This window comes from Cryptotermes secundus, unplaced genomic scaffold (assembly GCF_002891405.2).
Source record: "Cryptotermes secundus unplaced genomic scaffold, Csec_1.0 scaffold318, whole genome shotgun sequence".
NCBI lineage: Eukaryota > Metazoa > Arthropoda > Insecta > Blattodea > Kalotermitidae > Cryptotermes > Cryptotermes secundus.
In genome coordinates this window covers 3,336,481-3,358,708 of record NW_019730108.1, presented here as the reverse complement: position 1 = coordinate 3,358,708, position 22,228 = coordinate 3,336,481, and the positions used below count along the sequence as shown (strand labels likewise).

Genomic DNA, 22,228 nt, shown 5'->3' with positions numbered 1-22,228 from the left:
ATATAGAACATGTTGGAACAAAACTCTGTGCAGTGGAAGTTTCACATTCTGTTCCACACATTACATATATAGTGCCAATGTTATGACAATTATTATTTACTGTAAAAATTCATTTACCTTTAAAAAAAACTGTCATGCATGTGCTTGCTTGCATTTTCTCAAAATTACATTATGTTCTTCCTATGTAACCAACTCTGGGGAGATACAATACAAACAATAATATTAAAATGTTCTCCAATTTTTCTGAATTTGAATTTTATATATTTAAGGACTTTTTACACAATTAAGGCTATTTTCAACCAAACTTACCTTCTATGTATGGGCTTTGTTTAAAGCACATTATAGAAAACATGTATCACATGAACCACGAGGAGACACTCTGGTGATTCCACTATAATTTTTCTATTTCATCTTCTTAGGTTTTCCATTATACACACAATATAAATTAATATCAAGTTCAAAATCTAGTCAAATACACAAAATATTATACATCTGAAATATTTTATTGTTGAATGAAAATATCATCAGTATTGAGATGTCTATATATTTTCAAGTATTTAGATAATGCACTTCTGTAATAATATAAGAACTCAACATAAGTGTTATGCCAGTTACATGACATCTGCAGGCACACATTAGAAGATAACTGTACCTGATTCATATCCACTGTTTTCAATCATGACAACCACTTGACCTCTGGCAGGTGCAAAATGGCATACTTCGATTACAGGAACTCAATTTCGAACCTCCTAAACCAACATTTCACTGTATGCTCTGAACACTGATAAGTGCACCATCATTCAAGGAGGCTGTGTGAATTTCAGGAAAGCATTAACTTTTACACTCTAAATTATACAAGAGAGTTTAGGAATACAAATTAATTCATAATAATTATGTGACCTAAAATGAGTACTGAAGACAGTTTGGCAACCAGGGAGAAATTAATCTTATTATGAATTTACCATATTAAAACATCTTTGTATAACACAGTCCATCAATAATGCAACAAACTGTTCTTTTTTCTTCCAATTATACTTTAACACGACATTTTTTGGCCCTAGATGGCCATCTTCAGGTGTTTCAATATATTAAAACTGCTACACTGCATTAATTTGCGCTAAAATCACACACTATATAGTCCACTTAATATAATAAAATAAAATCCATTAAATTTTTCATTATTTTGGTGAAATTCTATTCCACCTCACAAGGGGTGTCATCCATTTGTTTAGAACTGTGTGCTTCTCTTCAGGTGTTTTGCTGCAGCAGCTTGTCCTTCTGTTCGTTAGCCCGTTGTTCTGTTATGTCTGCAATCTGTAATATGCCCCTTGCTTGGGCATTGTTCCCTCTAGCAGCATGTGGTGGTGGTGGTGGTATTGTGAAGACAACACCACACGCTTCTGGAGGGAACAACGGGCTAACGAACAGAAAACAAGCTGCTGCAGCAAAACACCTGGAGAGAAGCACACAGTTCTAAACAAATGGACAACACCCCTTGTGAGGTGGAATAGAATTTCACCAAAATAATGAAAAATTTAATGGATTTTATTTTATTATATTAAGTGGACTACAGCATGTGATTTTAGCACATATTAATGCAGTATAGCAGTTTTCATATATTGAAACACCTGAAGACGGCCATCTAGGGCCAAAAAATGTTGTGTTAAAGTATAAGTGGAAGAAAAAAGAACAGTTTGTTGCATTATTGATGGTCTTATACACATACGTTTTAATATGGCTTGCAACAGGATGCTTAAATAGAGAATTATGAATTTACCATTGCAACAGTTGTTAATAGTGCTTAAACATGAAATGAACAAGCCTATGTTCCTTAATATGCTCAATATTTAAACACTGGCTTTCGGAATTCTATAGAACTGACCTAAAACAAAGTGTCAAAGTAGATTATGTCTTCCAAATGCATGAAAGAGAGACAACTCTGACAAAGGAGTAAGCAACGTAACAGTGGGTTATTTGTGCCAGATTCTATTTAATTTTGTCTTAATATTAACTTCTGACGACTACAGTGTCCAAGCCAGTACATTAATTTTGTGTTACTATTAACTTCTGATGACCACAGTGTCCAAGCCAGTACATAAATTCTGCAGCCACCAATATAATCCTGTGTACTATCACTAAATTACACCAGAGTACAAACTTTCAGTGTAGTTAAAACACTATGCATTGGTTTATAATTTTCATAACCAGACTTTCAAAATGACTTCACTTGTCATTAGTCTGCAACACTTTCTTTCATTCTCTATACACATATACAGTACATTACATAAACACACGAAATAAAACCTCCATATAATTCTGTAACTCTTAGGGGTCCTTTATGTTGACATAACTCAGCAATCAGTCTGTCATATGGTGGTCTTTGTGCGTGCATTTATGTTTGCAGCACTGTAATAATTGTTGTATTTTGTGATGATACATCACATAACAAAATCATACAATCTACTAAAAATTAGGGAAGACATCTTTTTACTACACAAAATTTAGTGCTCATATATGTGTATTTACTGGTGCGCACAATTTCCTTAAGAGAGACATTTATAGTGGAGACAAATATTTTAATTTTAAAGGAGAAAAGTCCATTTTGAACTTGAAACGTGATTGCCCTTAATTAAGAAATGTTAATATCTTCATTTGAGATTCATTTCGTTGCCTTTTTTTGTTAATAAAATGAAAGGAAGATGGTTGTTGACCTTTCCTCATCTCTACTTCCTATCACTTCATATACACAGCTAATACAAATAAGTATCCCCTAATTTTTAGAGTGGTGCATACAATTCTAAACACTTCTAGTCTTTATTTCATCACAAACAGTAACTACGGCATCAATGTGACACAGCAAATTATCATACAAGTTTCAGTTTCAGTAAAAATGAACAATTATTACAAAGTAGCAGTTCTGCCCTTTTTCAGTCATGAATGGAATGATACATTGAAGGGGAAACTAAAATACACTCTCTGCACAGTCCTCATCACAACTCATCAAAGCCTCACCTGCATAAAAACAAATAACCCCTGTGAGTCACTTGCACTAACGCCTAATACAAAGACCACATTTTGTGATATATAATTCTTGCCACTACATTCTGCACATGCAAAAGGAGTGAGTCTTGTCATGGCTATGAACATACGTAACTATCACACACTCAACTGTAAACTGGTTGCATTTAGATTCTTGAGATCAATCATGTCTTTACCCTGTTTTGCTGCATCGCTGAAGATGTTATTCCATACTGGCTAGCACCATCTTCATGCATACCTGACTTACATTTAGTCTTTGATATTAAGCAGGCTTTCCATGACTCCTGTGTATTACATTAAAACAAGACTGTCAGACACTACAAGTGTTAAGCCACAGCAGCTCAATCAGCAAAATGGCTATGGACTACAACCCAGGTTCAGTCCCTAGCAAGGACAGAATTATCCTCTTCAAGCTAGAACAGCTCAATCAGCAAACTGGTTATGACTGCACATCTCGGGTTCAATCCCTGGCAAGAACACCACATCAAGACACTACCAGTCTCCTATCAGATGGATACTAGGGACTTCTTCCCTGCTGGTGAAGCAGCCAGTGTATAATGAATGAAGAAGTTAATAAAATGTGGAACTATACTCCTACCATCCCCATACACATTTATGGCATGCTCTTTGGGCTGGGGTTACATTTCTGGCAGGGGAAAGAATATTTTCCTTTGTCACCATGTCAAAATTTGCACTTAAGTCCATCTCGCCTCCTACACAATAGACACCATGTGCCTCTTTCCCCAGGAGTAGTGGCCAGGACATGATGCTCACAACATAACTCCAGCTAGTGTTATAGTTAGGAAAGCCCTCTTTTAAGCCTTCATGTTGTGGTGCTTAAGTAAACAGGAAATTTTGTAATACAAGTCTGGACATGAAGAGGATCTAAATTGTCTGCTGCTCACCTGGGGATGCTTCACATTTATAAAGAATTGGAATTTTTAGACTCATTTTTATGCACCGAACAATCAGAATACTGAAATCGGTTCAGAGCAAAAATACTTGCCTGCTCTCTCCGTGTTACTGGGAAGCCAGACTCAAATTAAAGAGTTAACGAAGACAGTTATGTTCTCATATGTAACAATATGCAGTTTGGAGGCGGTCACCAATGTTTAGCGAAACCTGCTCCTTCCATCTCTAAGCACTAGTGGTGACTTGAATATCTCTGGCCTGAGCCTTCTTTAGGGCCACCTTCCTGCTTTCACTTCCACCTCTTACCCAGCCTCTCTTACATAATACTAATTCTTTCTCCATTCACTTACGTTTCTTCCCTTTTCCCACCCACCTACTTCCTCTTCCACTGCTTCCATATTTCCCCCACATTTCTTTTTCCCTGCCCCCACTCGAAAAATAGTCCCTTTCCAAGAAAATGGCTCCCACTGAATTGGTAACAGCCTAGTCCCAACACTCCTTTTCACGCAAATGTATATCATTTGTTCCAGAGTGATGATGGCAGCATCAGGGTCTTGCAGAGTGATGGTAAGAATATATAAGAATACATACATATCCTGATGATCTTCACTGCCATAAGAACCCCAAATCTCATTTAGAAACTTTGTGTTTTTATCTTTACAGTGTTTTTGTGTTCAGACCAACATATGTTCTAGTGAAGGACTCTTTTTTTTTGTCTATGGTTTTAAACTGTTTCTTCACCTGCTAAATAAAAGAATAAAATCTCTTCTTTTGTAAGATTAAATACAGTAAGATTTCAATACCAAAGTGAAATGGTCATTCTGTTCCTCTTTTCTAAATGACAATTCTGCCAACTTTCAGATTCTTAATAAAGTAATTTATTTCACTTCAGAACATCAAATAAATCTGAATTCTGAAGATTTTATAGTAATAATAATAACTTTAGGAGCTTAACTGGGATTATCATGGCCTGCTACTAGAGTACAAACCTGGGCCAGCCTTGTTTCAAGTGATTAGATTCTGTTGCAAGGGACTTGTCAGAAATATATGGAACGCTGATCTCCACTAATATCAGAGAAGAGTCTGAGTAATACTGTATATTGCCTAATGATCAAATGATAATTATTGGCCCACTCCAAGGTACAATCAACATCTCAGACTGGAGGCCAGAGGTCAGCGCTAATTGACTTGATACACAATCTTGATGTTCTTACAATGCATTGAACTGACTGAGCTGCACAGGCATGTTCTGTCATTTTCAGTCGGGCTAATGTTTAAAGGATTGTTCATTAATGCAATTAATTCACATATATATGTTGAGAGATGGCACAACCATTCACAACATCTGATTTTCAACACCTTCAGGATCTTACCTTGGACACAGGGGCCCCTGTGTTATTCAATCTCTCTATAACAGTCTGCAGCAAAAGGCTAGTAATTGGCAGGAGAATATTGTTATGACATTGATACACTTTACTACCTGCACACCAGATGGCAGGGAGCAATGCGAAAGCTCTTCTCTACTCGAGTGAACTGATACCATGCAACCAGCGAACATGAAAGAGTACATAACACTACTTAACAGATAATGCTTGTTTCAAATGACGGATCAAGTGACTACCCACATCTCTTACTTCAGGCCACTGCTTCCACACAAACACAATGCCAGCAACCAGAAGAACTGTAGTCAGCACCCGCAGACTGGAACAGGGTACAAAGATGCAATTAAACCCAGTGCACCAACTATTCAAAGTACTATATTTAACCCTTTCCATGCTACTTGTACACATGTAAGTTGTTTCGAAGCAATGCTCTTCTGGTCTGGACAAATTTAATGTGAGGAAGATCAGTGTAAGGAAAGTATCCTGCCATACCTCAAAAGTTAGAGATTATTATTTGCTGCTCTTCAGTATACTCTACACAATACTATGGAAATACAGTGTGACCAGTTACTTTAACTCTTTTGCTGCAAAGCTTGAAACGCTGTAAGGTGTGCTAACAGTCAGTTTCTGCAGAACTTGCAATGTTGAGTTCAAACTTTGCAGTACTGTGACTTGCATTTAAGCCAAAATCTTCATCCTGGAAGAGTATGACATCTATTGATGATATGCATAAGCTTTTGCCTACATTAACTGCAATTTCTCCTAGAGATGTTGCAAAACATTATTTTGTTCTTTCATGCTGCACCATGTTGAAAGTAGCACTGTCAAGTGGTAAGGCATATGAAAGAAGTAACCTTTTACTTTCTCATTTTGCACCGTAATGTGAATATAATTATGAAGAAACCAATGACAGTGTAAGTGTTCACTGGAAGTTTCATAGCCTCTAACATTTATTACAAGTTGGTCCACTGTGTTGTGAGTACAGCCATCCAATTTCCGCAGCCTTTGCTCTTCCTGGATGCTGTGATGAATAGCATCTTGCCATCCCTCAGTAGTGACTTCTCCTAGCCCTGCTTCCACAAACTAGTGTACCTTCTGATGTTTCAAGGTTATGTTATGTCTAATCACATGTCCCTTAAGCTGACTCCACACCAACTTCATAGGGCTGAAGTTATATAGATGAGGTGGCAGTCTTACAAGTTTGTGGCCTGCTTCCTTCACACATTGGTCTACAGTATACACTTCAGTCCTGCCATTACAGGGTCTATCAACCTCAGGAGTTCAATTTATACTGATGGCCAGAAAGTGAGATTCTGAACAATGTTCCAGCTTGCATCCTTCTGATAAATCATTTCCAGAATGGCATTACAGTGCTGTCTGTCAGAAAAATACCTCTCTGTATTCATAATGGCATTACAGTGCCGTCTGTCAGAAAAATATCTCTCTGAATTCACATATTTGCAAGTCCTGTGGAGGAGAAATAACCCAACTGCAATTTAGGGAGCAGCTGTATAGGGATCTCACTGTTCTATTCAATGAAGGAGATTCTGAAGTGCATGGTGTGACAAAGCACTGACCCAGCAATTCAGAGACTCAAATGTGGAGCTCTGAAGTGAAACATTTCTTGCACTGGCAGTCAAAGGAAAGAGGGTCCCTGTAACGTGTGCCAAATGAAGCAAACTAAAGAACACTGTACTGAATACAATTGTGACTGTGATCTGTATACTGAAACACGCTCCAAGCTATGGGACACGAAATCCCATTTCTGATTGTAGTTAGTTAGTTATTGGAGAGGGTGGGTTTCCCCATGCACTGAGACCTGTATTGGTCCATTGTGCTTCCCTCTATGATTTCTACCAGTTTCTATATCCTACCGGTACTGGTGCTTACCATCAGTCCTGCCCAGCCAGCGAGACCAGCTCTACTAGCTGAGAGGTATCTATAATGCTTCCCCCATCTACCGGAGGTATTAGAGACTGCTGTTGGGCAGGAAACGTCCGTAATTTGGCTCAGTGACCTCCTTTGGAGATATGAGGTTCTTTTACGTGCCGTAAAGCTACGACACGGGACCCACGGCTTAAAGTCCCTCCCGGAGGACTTGTTCCCTGAATTTTTCCACCCTTAAAAATTTGACGACCTCCGCCGGGTATTTGAACCCGCGTACTATTCATGAGGTGGGAACGTTACCTCTAGACTATGGAGGCCGCTCATTTCTGATTGTAACAGTTTACTGTTGCCAACTGTGATGAGTTTGTTATATGATCTATGCAGCAAAATAGAAACTTCATTTCTAGTCCTGTGTAGTGTGGTGTAATGAAACTGCATTTTTCATTAATGAAGTTATACAGTGTGTGCAGCTATGTAAAACTCATACTTAGAGACAAATGTGGAATACAAGGTGGACCTGTGACCACAATTTGGCGAGGCATTCGGTTACATTGACAGTGAAGTTTCAATGTGATCACTTAGGTCAGCAGGAACTATGAGATTATCTTGAGGCTGGCATGCACATTTGGACGATGATCTGCCTCTGTGGCAGGAATGCAAGATTCAGAAGCAATGCCCAACTAGGTATCTTGAATTCTGAAGTCCTGAAGACAAATTTCTCTTTAATTCACAAGAAATGTATAAATACACATGAACACAGTGTATGCTACGCTTCCTTAGATCCTTTGCTAGAGCAACAAATCACTCTACGTTACCCACACTGCCAGCTCCCTTGCACAACTTGTGACTGACCACCTTCAATGCCAATTCACAACACCCTCTTCTGAAAAGTACAACCTTCATTCGTAACACTTAGATCTCCTTGGCAAAGTCAACATGAGTTGTCATTGGAAAGAAAGCTTGCCATTCCATGTAATATTTTGCTTAACAGTATAATTTTAAATCAAATTAAATCAGTGATCACTAGAAGTTTTCTAAGAAACCCTCTTTTTTTTCTCTCTACATGCATTTTGTCACACACGTCATTGCCGCTAGAATCTAGCGTTCAGTTCTGGGAATTAAACAACTGGAAACCAAAGTAAAGTCACAGCATGTAGGCAACAACACACACTTTCCTTTGACAATAATATGGCTAACAAGGCCATCAACAAACAAACACAGATGCCTTTATGAATTTCATTACATCTCTGAACCTTGAATTAATGAAATCTGGGGGAAAGGCCCACCGCAATCATATTTTAAATAAATCTTCATGTTGTAAAGTTTATAATTTGTAACTAGCAAATTAATGCAAATCAGCCAAAAAAAACGATATTTTTAACATATGACACATTTTTAATGAGATTCATAAACACACAGTGGATATACTATTTTTTGTGGTGCGGTGCATCCAGAAATTTACACTATCACTTTAAACTCCATCCAGCTGTCAAGTGGTGATTAAAACTCCCATCTTGAAAGGTAAATCCTCTTCTCTAAATGTGACAGACTGGATGAAAACAATGTAATATCATAGTGTCATATATTTTTGAGTGAAAAAGTAACATCAGAAGACTGAAACCAAACTATTTACGTATCAGTGTAGAAATGACCATTACCGTGTTCTTAGGAAAGGCATCACAATTCCAGCTGCTGTGGCAACCAGCAACAAGACCACTTGAAGAACAGTTAGCAATACATTGATGAGTTTGACTGCTAGAGCACGTGCATTAGAATTGTCAATCCCTTCCAAAGTAACATACTGCTGGTGTTGCTGCTGCTGATGCTCCATCTTTGAAATCTGTTACATTTAACATGTGAATAAGATACTGCAGCCATATGAACAAGCACTGCATTTCATCAGACCTACATTTCTTGTTGCAATATTAAAACAAATACAATTCCTATATATTTCATACAATATACTCTTACATGTGGAAAACAAAATCCAACACAAAGTTGAACAGGACAGGAGCAGGTATAAAATTCAAAGCAAGGAAACTGTGGGAGAGCAGGCAGGAAGTCAATGCACTCACAACGATTTGTCAAAAATCTTCTGTAGTGTCATCAGGTCTGTGGTGTGAAGTTACGTGAAGATGAGATGCTGTGCAAAGAAACTTGATGGGTTCGACATGATGACTGAGTTAATACATACATGAAAAGTTAAATGAAGAAAATACGGCCTCTCTTGCAACCAGTTACATCTGCATGGACACTACCTCAGGCAAACAGATCAACACTACAAGGCTACACAAGTTCTCATGTATATCACACACCCAAGTTTTTTTACCAAAAAATATTGGGGGAGAGGGGTGCAAGGACAGTAAGTATGTCAATTATGCTGTGAAATATGGCATATTACAACAATTCTCTATAAATAAACTGAGAGAAGAAATACTATCATACTCTGCTACAATAAAAGCTTAACTTATATATGTACATAATGATGAAAACCAAGTACATGTTTATATCGTGCTGCCAGAATGCAGGTCAAAAAGAGAACAAAATCCACTGCAAATGTGGCAAAGTTAAAATATTTGAGAACAACATTAACAAACTAGAACTGCATGTATGAAGAAATGAAGTGCATATTAAATTTAGGGAATGCTTGTTACTGTTCAGTACAAAATCTTTTTCTTCTTATATGCTACTGGAAATGGGAAAATTAAAATGTACATAACTATAAACTTGCCTATAGTTTGTATGGGTGTGAAATTTAGTTTATCATGTTAAAGGAAGAACAAAGACTAAGGCCATTTGAGACAAGATTACTGGGGAAAATATCTGTGCTTAAGAGGAGTAAACACAAAGCTGGAGAAAGCTGCTTAACCCTTCAATGTGGAACACTGAGTATGTTCGCTGGACCATCTGCACCATACGCCACAGAAAGATAAATTTACTCACATCGTGTAGCATTAAATTTATTATTTTGTACTAAAGTGAGTTTGAGAGTTATCTCGTAGTAATTACATTATCATCCTGTAGATCAGGAAATGATCTTCTGACATCTATAAAATAAAACCTGATCTCTGTCACTGTTATGTAACAACAAGTACCATCTCTCATGGAAATATTGTTGATTAATTATGAATGGATGCCAATAAAAATGCTTCTATCTGTTAGCTATTTTGCATAGCTAATAGAGTTCATTGGCTGTTGCTGGATATAAAAAAAAAATTCATCGTCCTTACTTTAACTTGACTCTTTTGGTAGTTGCAGTGTTCAATGGCTCCATCAGGAGCTAGTACATAATACATGACTTGTGCTTTCATCTCACGGTTCTTCTGACACTACTTGCTGTTTGTAACACTGTGAATACCCTGTATGTTCATTATCCTTTCTGTGCATTAGAGGGTGAATCAAAAAGTATCTGCTTTGCAATAGAGGTGCTGCTGTAGAATAGGGCAGCAAGCATGTATGTATAAGGAGTGGGTCATAAAATCTGGCCCCTGCACCGTGACCTTCAATGATCTATTGTGCTTCCCCTTTGATTAACCCTTTATTAATTATACACTTTGAATGCAATTTAGGACTTTGTTTATAGGGGCATCATAATAGTCACTTGGTTCCATAAAGAACTGGCCCAGGTGACAAAATATTAAATAAGCTATGGCCTCACAATCACATAAGATAGGACAGCAAGCACGCTTCCATATTACAGAATTATTTTGTAATCTGTGCTGCTTGTGATTTAGATGGTCAGATTAGTAAACATTCCATGTTAGGTAGGTCCCTTGTCACCACGGCATGGCGCGTCCTCAGGTTGCGGAAGGAGGACATGTCCTCCAGTTATGGAGGGTAGCTGCGAATATATTGAACAAGCAGTCGCAAACAGCCAACAAAGGGTGGTCCTCCAGCCTGGGGGTTGGGCATGGGGATTATATCTCTTCAATGTAAAAAATATGCTTATTATGAAATATCACAAGAAGCCTTGGACCTGGACTGATTCCTTGGATAAATGACCTAAGAAAAAGAAAATGGATATGAGGTTTGGTACTTGGAATGTCAGAAGTATGTATAAGGCAGGTTCGCTCAGGGCAGGGGTGGAAGAAATCTCAAAATATAAGTTAGATTCAGTCACAGTACAGGAGGTCAAATGGGGAGGAGGTGGCACTGAATCAGCAGGTGAATGTACATTTTTCTGTGAATAGGGGAAAGAAAATCATGAATTAGGTACGGATTTCTTTGTACATAAGAGAATCATATCAGTGGTTAAGAGGGTAGAGTTCGTCACAGTAGGAGGTCATTGGTGTGATATTATTGTTCTGAATGTTCATGCCCCAACAGAAGATAAAATTGATGATATAAAGGACAGGTTGTAAGAAGATTTACAATATCAGATAAATTTCCAAAATACAATATGAAAATAGTGTTTGGAGATCTCAATGACAAAGTATGTAGGGAATGGTCTAAGACAAGGGGATGCTTTATTGCCACTGCTTTTAAACTTTGCTTTAGAATATGCCATTAGGAAGGGCCAAAAAAACCAGGTGGGGCTGAAAATAAATGGAACACAGCAGGTTCTGGTCTTGTCTGTCTTGTCTGCCTTGTCTGCTGTGTAAAAACATAAAAATTGGAATATACAAAACTATAATTTTGGCTGTGATTCTGTATGAGTGTTAAAATTGGTCTCTCTCTCTGACATTAAGGGAGGAACATGGACTGAGTGTGTTTGAGAACAGGGTGTTGAAGAGAATATTTGGACTGAAGAGAGATGAAGTGACAGGAGGTTGGAGAAAACTGCATAATGAGGAGCTTCATAACTTGAACTCTTCTCCAAGTATAATTAGAATGATCAAGTCAAGGAGGGAGAGGTTGACAGGGCATGTAACACAAATGGGGGAGAAGAGGAATGCATATAGGCTATTGGTGGGAAAGCCAGAAGGAAAGAGACCACTGGGAAGACAAAGATGTAGGTGGTTGAACAATATTAAGATGGATCTTAGAGAGACAGGATGGGATGGATTGGATTGATCTGGCTCATGATAGGGACCAGTGGAGGGCTCTTGTGAACATGGTAATGAACCTTCGGATTCCATAAAATGCTGGGAAGTTCTTGAATAGCTGCACAATTGTGTGGCTTCTCAAGAAGGGCTGAGCTCTATAAATGAAATGAAGTGATTAGTAAACATTATAGCATAAACATTTGTTTTAATTTGTGTCATATATTTTTAGCCCTCAAGGCTAAGTAAAAATTCTCAAGGTTCTGGAAATATGGAGAGGAAGCATATGAAGAAAGCAGTCTTCTGGGATTTGGCACCGTGTATATGTGGTGTTAACCGACGTTTCGGAGGAACATATCGCCCCCATCTTCAGGGTAGAAGAAAAAGACTGTGGTCTGCTTTACCGTTTCTCACGGTGTTGTCGCTTGCAGATTTCTTATACTTTTTCTTCTACCCTGAAGATGGGGGCGATATGTTCCTCCGAAACGTCGGTTAACACCACATATACACGGTGCCAAATCCCAGAAGACTGCTTTCTTCATAGTCACCGCCGTGAAAGCCTCGAATCTTACACAGGAAGCATATGACTCGCAATATTAAATAGAAAGTGGACAGAGTGAGGAAAGGGGATTGAAGTACACCAGAAAAGAGTTTAAGTGACCACCTACAATACAAGAAAGCAAAAGAACAGCTACCAAAAGCTTCTGCTGTGAGTAATGTTCCACATTTAACTGCAAATGGGAAAGTCAAAGACAAGTGATGAAGACACTGTGTTAACTCTTTGACTGGCGCGGGCGTGTTTTAACGCCCGGACGATGCCAGCCGTTCCCTGGCGTTGGCGTGTTTTAACGCTTTGACAATCTCGTCCCTTCTTTGCTCTCTTGGCACTCATCAACCAAAGACATATTTATGATATTTTTTGTGCATGTTTGTAAAGAACCCTTGTAAACTTTGTGGGGGTCTATATTACTGTCAGAACCCTCTGAGAAGGTAAAGGTCAGAAAATATTTCACATTCATTCAGTTTCACCACAGCTTCTTGCAGCAAGTGTCTTCGTTTTCCTACAGACCAGCTGGAAAATGTTGTGAACGAGATTTTTTCTGATGATAGTGGCGATGAAATAATGATTCCTGAATTGGATGAAGTTGATAGTGACAATAATACAGTGATAGGCAATGATCCACAAGACAGTAATCATGAACATTTACCTACCACGAGTGCGGTGCCTGACACGCCCATCTCATGAACGTACGGAGACATTGTACCCCCAATACTTCCATTTGCTAATAGTTTCGGGATCAAAATTGATATAACACATAAAATGCATCCCTTTTCATGGATTAAAATTTTTTCTGGATGACGACTTGGTAAATCACATCACAACTGAAACCAATCGCTATGCTCACCAGCACTTCAACGCACATGAGTTAGCTCCTCACGCTCGAAAACACAATTACAATTATGTCACATCAGATGAAATCTGGACATACTTAGGAATTGTGTTCATGACAGGAATCGACAAACGCCCTGAAATTGAAGAATATTTGTCCACTAGGCCCATATTTCACACCCATGGTTTGGACAAAACATGTCTTTGCGGTTGAATAGTTTCATTCTATTCAAAAAGAACACAACAAACGAAAAATACAAGAAGAGAAATTACAGATTCAAAGATTTTATATTGGACTGTGTAGAAAAATGACTGAACCAAACAAACAGTGTGGAGAGGGAGAAAAGTCAAGGAATGAAGTGGATGACGAATCTATTGGGTCAGACTAGAGTGCAGTCACGCCTCCGCCCTCGACCTTGAAAAGACCACTAGTGAAAAAGCCAGCAAATCGTCTAGAGGATGGCTTGAAAATTCATAAAATGGTCCATGTTCCTAACAGAAACAATAAGAAGAATGGTGCCCTGAGAAAGTGTCGCGTGAGTGCTAATCACAAGGTTAGAAAAGAAACAAGTATCATGTGTGCAGGCTGTGGTGTGGATCTCTGCAAACTTCCATGTTTCAATGTTTATCACACGAAGAAAAAAAAATAAAGAGGTGTGGAAAAGCATTTATTGCATAAAATATTGTATTTTAATTAGTTCCTCAAAAATTTCGTTTTTAAAAACCAATTTTTGTTGAAGTTGTTTAGGAAAAAGTAACAACATGCATTTTAGCGACATAAGGTTTAAAGGGCCTGCCAGGACAGGGGTGGGATTTAAATACCCTTCGCGCCAGTCAAAGAGTTAATGGAGTGGATAAGACAGTGACAATGCAAAATTTTAATTTGGATTGATGGTCATCATGATGCAATCAAAGTTGTTTCAAAAGTAGCTGAACCTCACAACTGCAAGTGAATACTTTTCTGGATAGTACAGGAAGTTCAAGAAATATCATGATTTTTGTATTATGATGCTGAATGGTGAAGAACTTACTGCTGACCATAAATCTGCAGAGAAGTTTACTGAACATTTTGAATAATTCTTTTCTGAAGAAAAGTTATCACCAAAACAAGTGTATACGTGGAAAAGATGATACTACTGTGGAGATACATTCCCAGAAAGACTTAACAGCTGAAGAGATATCAGTATTGGGCATGAAAGATGAAAAAGAATGCCTCACAGGTCTTGCATGCACCAATGCATCTGGCATGTCTAAGGGCAAACTGCTTGTCACTGGCAAAAGTAAAAATCCCAAAGCTTTCAAAGGACAATACTATTTCCTGTGCATTACAGAGACAATAAAAGAGTCTGGGTTATGCCTCAAATATTTCTTGACTGGTTAAAAACCTGTTTTATACCCAGAGCTTGTGCTGTCTGAAGGCAGGTCTCCCAAGTAATTGTAAGACAGTGTTTGCTGCTAGACAACTGTCCTGCACACTCATCTGCATATCTCATAAAAAGGTACTGCGGCATGTAGACCCGTTGCTAGGTGGTGTCCATGAGATACGTAACTGTACAGTGGCCATTGCTAGGCAGTGGCTCGCAAACAAAAAGAGAGAAATGTTGTTTTCAGCGCAATCTGCTAAGCAACAATTGAACAGCAGCAGAGGAATGGTGTTTTCTGTGCGGTCTGTGCTGAGACAATTACTGTCAGTTAGTTTGTGAAGTGCAGTGAGTGAGTTAGAGGACTGCTGCAGTTCAGTCATTGTGAGCTACTGCTGCTAGAAGCTGGAAGCTGAGGCATGGGGAAAGTTTGGGAACCTAGAGGAGGGGGAATGTCCGCTGCTGGGAGCAATTACGAGAAAACCGGTGAAGACTTAATTGTGTGCTGTAGTGAATTGCGGAGTGCAAACTGACAAGAGTGCTACAGTTACTTGTCATTACGAGTTGTATATAAGTGTTCAATAAATCCAACTGCCAATCCAAATCCTGTCTACAGACACTCTATCGCGTGACAGCTGGTGTCACAAGTGGGACTGGATTGGATGTGTATACAGTACATCCATTACCCAACTAATGCATCTGGGCATTCTACAGTCCTTGAAGTGCAAATACAAGTACAAATGTATGCATACAATACTGAATGCATGCACTGGTGGCTTGGGAATTCAGACATTGCAAAATTAATTTCATGTAAAAATGCATTAAGGTGAGCTGAGAAAGCATGGGCACTGTGTCTGCTGGTTGGCGTAAGTTGTCAGCTGCCACATACTTTTTAGCTAACAGAGATGATATTACAGCCAACTCTGGGGGTTTTGCTACTCAACATGAAAAGCCAGTTGTGAGCGACTGTTACAATATCCAAAATAAGAAACATGTAAAGAGATGATGAGGTTAGATGAAGAGGCTATAGAGGATTGTAAAATGTTGAAACTAATGCTCCTGTTATACTCCAACTCACAGACAGTGAAACAGTTCACATGGTTATGCATCCTAACAAGGGTGTAGGCACTGATGATGAGATCAATGCAGGGACAAATGAAGAACACATTTGAACTGACAAGTGCATTAGCTAAACAGAAAACTTTTTAAGGGACTCGAAAAAAAAATATTTCCATGCAACATTTCATGTGGGTATATATAGCATATATGAGCTTTCACAGGAACAACAAAAACTCAAATGCATGGAACAATTAACTTTGCAAGACATGTTAAAAAGATTGAAGACTGAATGCTGACAAAAGTGATAATTCTGGCTCTCACTGTTGACCTTCAAGCACTTTTTAGGTAAATCAAATGTTAACAATTTGTTTTGACTGTTGAATTCACACATACTAAAATTCTTTTGCCTAAGAGACGCAAAATCCAGAATGCCTCTGATCCCAAGTTTTCTGGACAACTGGTCTTATACCGAAGTCGTCGCTCTCTGTAATCGGTCATAATTTTTGTCAGTATTACCAGACTCATAATCAGTTGTGGTTCTGTCAGATTCATTTGTGTTGTCATTGATTTGTAGGAATTTTAGTATTTGAAAGAATTTGTCCCTTGTCATTGTTCTTCCGTAAGAGGCTGTGTTGCATGTTGCTCTAATTCTGCCCCATCTGCAGAATAATAGATAAAGATGACTACCTTTCTTATATAGTCACATCAGGCAGAGGGGAATGTCCTTGGTCATGCATATCCAAATATCGGTGATAATATATGTTAGTATCTTCCACCAAGAGCTGCATGATTTCAAAGAAAAAGAGCATCAAAACACTCTGTGCTGTACAGTCTTACATAATATGAGGTGTCTCATTCTGCTTGAACCCACTGGACCTCCCTGTAAAGCTGTGGATTACAGGTCTAGAAGCTTGAGTTTTCAGTACAGTCAGTCCACTGTGTACAGTGTCTTATTTCATTGCCACTGCCAGGGTCTATATCACTTACAGAAGGAGAAGATATCTGTTCATATGAATCACTATCTAGAATTACTTTCTGTGCTAAGTATTGTTCCTGAAGTCTCCTCCTTGAGCCTTGTCTTGCATGGAGAAGAAAGAAAAAGAACTTCATCACATGTCACTGTAAATATAATGGAAGTCTGCAGATGACCTCTGCAAAAGTCAATCACCTACCAATGCAAGGGGAAAATAAATATGGACTCCTGTAAGTTGAATGTGGCTCAGAGTGTCACTGAGTGGAAGACATGCAGAAAAATATGACACTGCAATACATAGAACTCATGTACAAGTTCATAAAACTAAGAAAGATATGGAATATATATATACATACACACACACATACAATCACTTTTAACAATTCCTGACTGTAATTATTTATCATAAAAATTATGGCAGAACACAGATTTCTTCAGTAGTTTGCCCCAAATTTACGGACTGCAGAAACAGTTCCTTCTTGCTCTGAGCAATCCTGCTGAAAGTTGTGTGGGGTGTAAGCTTATTAGATAACTGTGAATTCTAAGAATAGCATATACATGCAAAGCACTTCTGAAGGAATGTTTATGTAAAGTGAACTACAGCACTGTTAAATCTTTGTTTTCTCAGAAACACAAGCTGTTCTCAACAAAGAGTGAATATTATGATGCATTAGGTGTAATTATCATAAACAGTTCTGTTCAGAAGGGTTAGACACATATTGCCCTACAACCACCAAACTGTCAAAAAAAAGGTTAATATGTCAAAGTAATTGCACAGGAACATACACAAAACTGTGTACACGAAGGTGGTTTTAAATTCTATACATAGTTAAATGGATTCTTTGCTAACAATCCAGTCTTTATTAGAAGTCAACAGCTTAAAAATGTATTAAATACATATTCCACTTGGACACACTGCAAAACTGAGCACCTAAATTCAAAAAGCTCCAGCACTGCAGTGAATTGAAGTGAAGTAGTTGGTTGGTGAGTGAGAGATTTCAGTTGTCAGGCAAGGGTTAGCAGTTGAGTTCAGCTCAGCAAGGAAGCCTGAGAAGGGATGGCATTATAGTTGAGATGACAGATGACAAGAGTTCTGCTGCAGGAAATTCGCCAGAGGGTAACGATGTGAGCAGAGGAAGCTGAAGAATGCCCAATGTTAGAATCTGTTGCCAGGGAACAGCTGTTGAAGACACAGCAGGCTGGGAAAAGGTTTAGCAGGTACTGTGGTGTTCTGTAAATTGTGATTACCCGTGGTGCTGCAATTACTTGTAGTTTTGAGTGGTGTATATAAGTGGTCAATAAATCTATTCATGAATTCAAAGCCCCTCTATAGTCACACTTACACATGACAACTCGTGTCAAAAATAGTCAGATTGGAAACTATATTTGATCTTGATCATTATACTGCCACACTATTAAAAAAGGGAACAAATGACAGATCTCCTGAAAGCCATGCAAGAAAGGATGAAAAAACAGATAGATTCTCTAGCCTCAAAGATGGATGCCAACCAAACAGAAAGAGACACCAACCAGGCAAAAATGAATGCCACCCCAAAGGAAGTAAAGGCTGGCCAAGCCGTCTGGATAGAACAAATGAAGGCCTGGTGAAAAGAGATGAAATCTGACCATAAAGCAATGAAGGCCTATCCAGAAAAGACTAAGACAAATCCAGAGGAAATTAACTCTGTAGCAATGCATCAGGAAGTCCCTAAGGAAGAGGCTGCAGTGGAAACTATTGGAGTACTGAAGAAGCGGCATGGGGACCGGCATACAGTTGTAGAGCACGGCCGAAAGCCAAAGAAAAGGAGCCATGGCAATGGTGGGTCCTGGAAGAATGTTGAAGACACAGCAGGCTGAGAAAAGGCTTAGTGGGTGCTGTGGTGATCTGGGAATTGAGAATAGCAGTGGCACTGTAATTACTTGTAGTTTCGAGTGGTGTACGAGGGGAAGTCAATAATTATCTGCAATGCAGCTGTATTTGCGTTTCTGTTGGCAGCACTGTCGTTTTTCGCAGCATTGCCATGCGTGGTTCCCTTGTCATTATTTCTGTGCAGGTTTGATGTTGCTAGATCAGTTCCATCGTTGCTGCCTTGCCATTAATCATGGCTGCTCCGCTTTCTGTTTGCACCAAAGAAGAGCAACGTTCAGTGATCCTGTTTTTGTGGTCAGAAGGTGTATCAGGGGTCACAATCCATGAAAGACTTTCAGCACAATACGGGAACAGTGTTTTGACACAATGGAGTGTCTACAAATGGATTGAAAAATTAAAAAATGGTCGCACAAGTGTTACACATGAGGAAGGAGCCAGACGACCATCCACGGCCACAAATGAGGACAACATTGAGCGTGCACGTGACATGGTTCTGTTAGACAGGCGAGTGACTATTGATGAAGTGGCAAATCGTCTGCAAATTAGTCATGGTTCTGCCTACGAAATCATCCACAACAGACTTGGGTTTCATAAAGTCTGTGCAAGATGGGTCCCAAAACAACTCACAGTGTTGCATAAACAAACGCGCTTGGACATCTGCCAACAACATTTGGATCGCTATGGTAACGAATGTGACATCTTCTTAGACAGAATCATCACTGGTGACGAAACACGGATCCATCAGTGCGAGCCAGAGAGTAAACAGCAGAGTATGGAATGGAAACATCTACTATTGCCCAGCAAGAAAAAGTTCAAAAGCCAACCATCCGGAGGAAAACTTATGCTTACAGTTTTTTGGGACTCACAAGGCCCAGTACTGGAACACTATCAGGAGAGGGGCACAACAATAAACAGTGCTTGTTACAGTGAGATGCTTACTGACAGGCTAAAGCCTGCAATTCGAAGCAAACACCAAGGACTACTGTCAAAAGGTGTTGTGTTGTTGCACGACAGTGCCCATCCACATACTGCTGCCCACACTGCTGAAACATTCTGGAAACTCAAGTTTGATGTAATGGCTCATCCTCCGTATAGTCCTGATCTCGCCCCTTCTGACTATCACTTGTTTGGTCCACTCAAAGAGGAATTAAGTGGCCATCGATTCACCTCGGACCAGGAAGTGAAGGAAGAGGTGCTTGCATGGCTCGCTGCTCAGCCAAAAACCTTCTTTTCTGAGGGCATCAGGAAGCTTGTGCACTGATGGACCAAGTGCATTGAAAAGCAAGGGGACTATGTTGAAAAATGATGTTAATGTAAGTTTTCTATTTGTATTAAAATAAAATTTATAGCTACATTGTGAATAATTATTGACTTACCTACGTATATAAGTGGTCAATAAATCTACTCATGAATTCATACTCCCTCTATAGTTACACCACTAAATCGTGAGAGTACCAACACCACCCACTCACATTCATTCACTCGCTCACTTCAGTCCATCTCCCAACACCCAACCATAAACAAGGTACATCATAAAAACAGAAGTATACAAGACACAGTAAAAGCAAGAAAAATCAACAATACAGTGAATATCTAAAATATCTGATACATAATACCCATACTTAAAAATTTTGGGTACTGGAACTCTACAAGTGAAAAACAAAATATTCACCCTGCAGGTATCATGAACTCTGCACATCAACCTATCACATCCTTAACACCAAAAAGAATGTAAGTAATCACAAAACACAACCACATAATTCATAATATTTAAAACCTATATATTAAATTAATCATACTTATTTTCCAGGTTTTCACATGCCTAATGAACATGAAAAACCACAAGGCCCATCTACACTGCCTAATAACCAATACTCAAACCATGGCCCCCCCACCTCAAATATTTAAAAAATCAGAACCGTATTCTTATCTAATTTTATTTAACCAATAAATTTTAACCTTTAGCATACACTATTCAAGACATATCACACACACAAAGACTTAAAACTTAAAATTAAAATTTAGATTATAATTTTACTAATTAATGTAGAAAATGGATTCATTTTAATGGTTCAGTAATGACATACATAATTCATAAAAACCACCTCATGATGATCTTGATAGATGTAGTGGGATGAAAATAAAATAAACCAAATATTAAACATTTTAATATTGGTTTATAATTGTCACGTTAATGGCCCCTTTGATGTAGGATACACAACAGGATGCAGGAAATAAAGAGAAAAACTTTAGGTTGCATAAAATGCTGACAATTTCTTGAGTAGCTGAGCAACTGCTAGCTTTCTAAGGACTTAACTCTACAAAATTAGAGAGCGAGAGACAGAGAGAGAGAGTGAATGAGTTACATACATACAATGGTGATACAAGAAGGCTAAACCACAGTATGGATTTGTGTAGGTACCAGACATGTGACTGTTCAATGCAGGTAAACTGGAAAACGTACCAACATAAAGTCTTCTCATGCAGTCAGCAAAGTCAAAATGGAATGGATTTCTAGTGATTCTGAAACTGTCACCATCTTCAAATCATGGACCGACATGATGAGTGGTACTACTGTAGGCTGTATTTATAAATACAGCAGGTTCCTTGGCACTCAGGGTTCTTGTCTAAAAGTGGACCAGGAGGGGCCCAGTGGGCAGTCAGACAAATGGAGATTTATTCCAATTTTACAAAGTTGAGAGTCCAAGAATATTTCAGTGCACTTACTTCCTGTGAAAGCTTGAAGTCTAATATGTGAAATATGTGTCCCTAGTTCATTCAATAACATCTTACGGCATAATATTTTGGGGGAGCTCGGCTCATGCAAAAATCATATTTCAAATACAGAAAAGAATAATAAGAATTATTACCAATTCTCGTAATGTGGATTCGTGCCGTAATTTGTTTAAGGAGTTACATATACTGCCACTTCAGTCGCAATATATATTGTAACGTGTTTTGAGTACGAATCTCGTTGGTCACGTGTGTAAGTTCTAATCCCACTTCTGACACCAATGTAACGTATCGCGCGTATAGCGCGACAAATAACTTCACGCCGTCTTTGATACAGGGAATTTTATTTCACATTCGCTCTTACAGTCACCCAAATTACAATCTGATGATTACTGCTATCTGCAGTATCACAAATATTACACTCCAAATGCCAGAATACAACTGACTAGTTGCTGGCCAACTCGGAACTAACTCGGAGGTAGCTCGAGGACTCACTCTGAGTAGCCTTCGCTGCTCCTCATGTAGCCTCGATCGGACAATACAGAAAACGGCCACGTAATAAGCACCCTTGTTGCCTGGCGCTGTGTTGCTAGCAACGCTAGCGGTAGTAACCGATGTTACTACCATAACAATCCTGTTG

General features: G+C 38.8%; 1 protein-coding gene across 3 annotated transcripts in view; it reads right to left on the bottom strand.

Moving 5' to 3' along the window:
* Positions 1 to 524: 524 nt before the first annotated feature.
* Positions 525 to 22,228, bottom strand: part of LOC111866072 (transmembrane and coiled-coil domains protein 2) — a 77,322-nt gene continuing 55,618 nt past the window's right edge. For all 3 annotated transcript variants that reach the window (XM_023854633.2, XM_023854634.2, XM_023854632.2), the window contains 2 exons: positions 8,879 to 9,060; positions 525 to 5,652 (listed from right to left, as the gene is read on the bottom strand). In XM_023854633.2, coding sequence (XP_023710401.1) covers positions 5,526 to 5,652; positions 8,879 to 9,060 — 309 coding nt within the window. In that variant the 3' untranslated portion in view covers positions 525 to 5,525. The remainder of the gene's footprint in view (positions 5,653 to 8,878; positions 9,061 to 22,228) is intronic.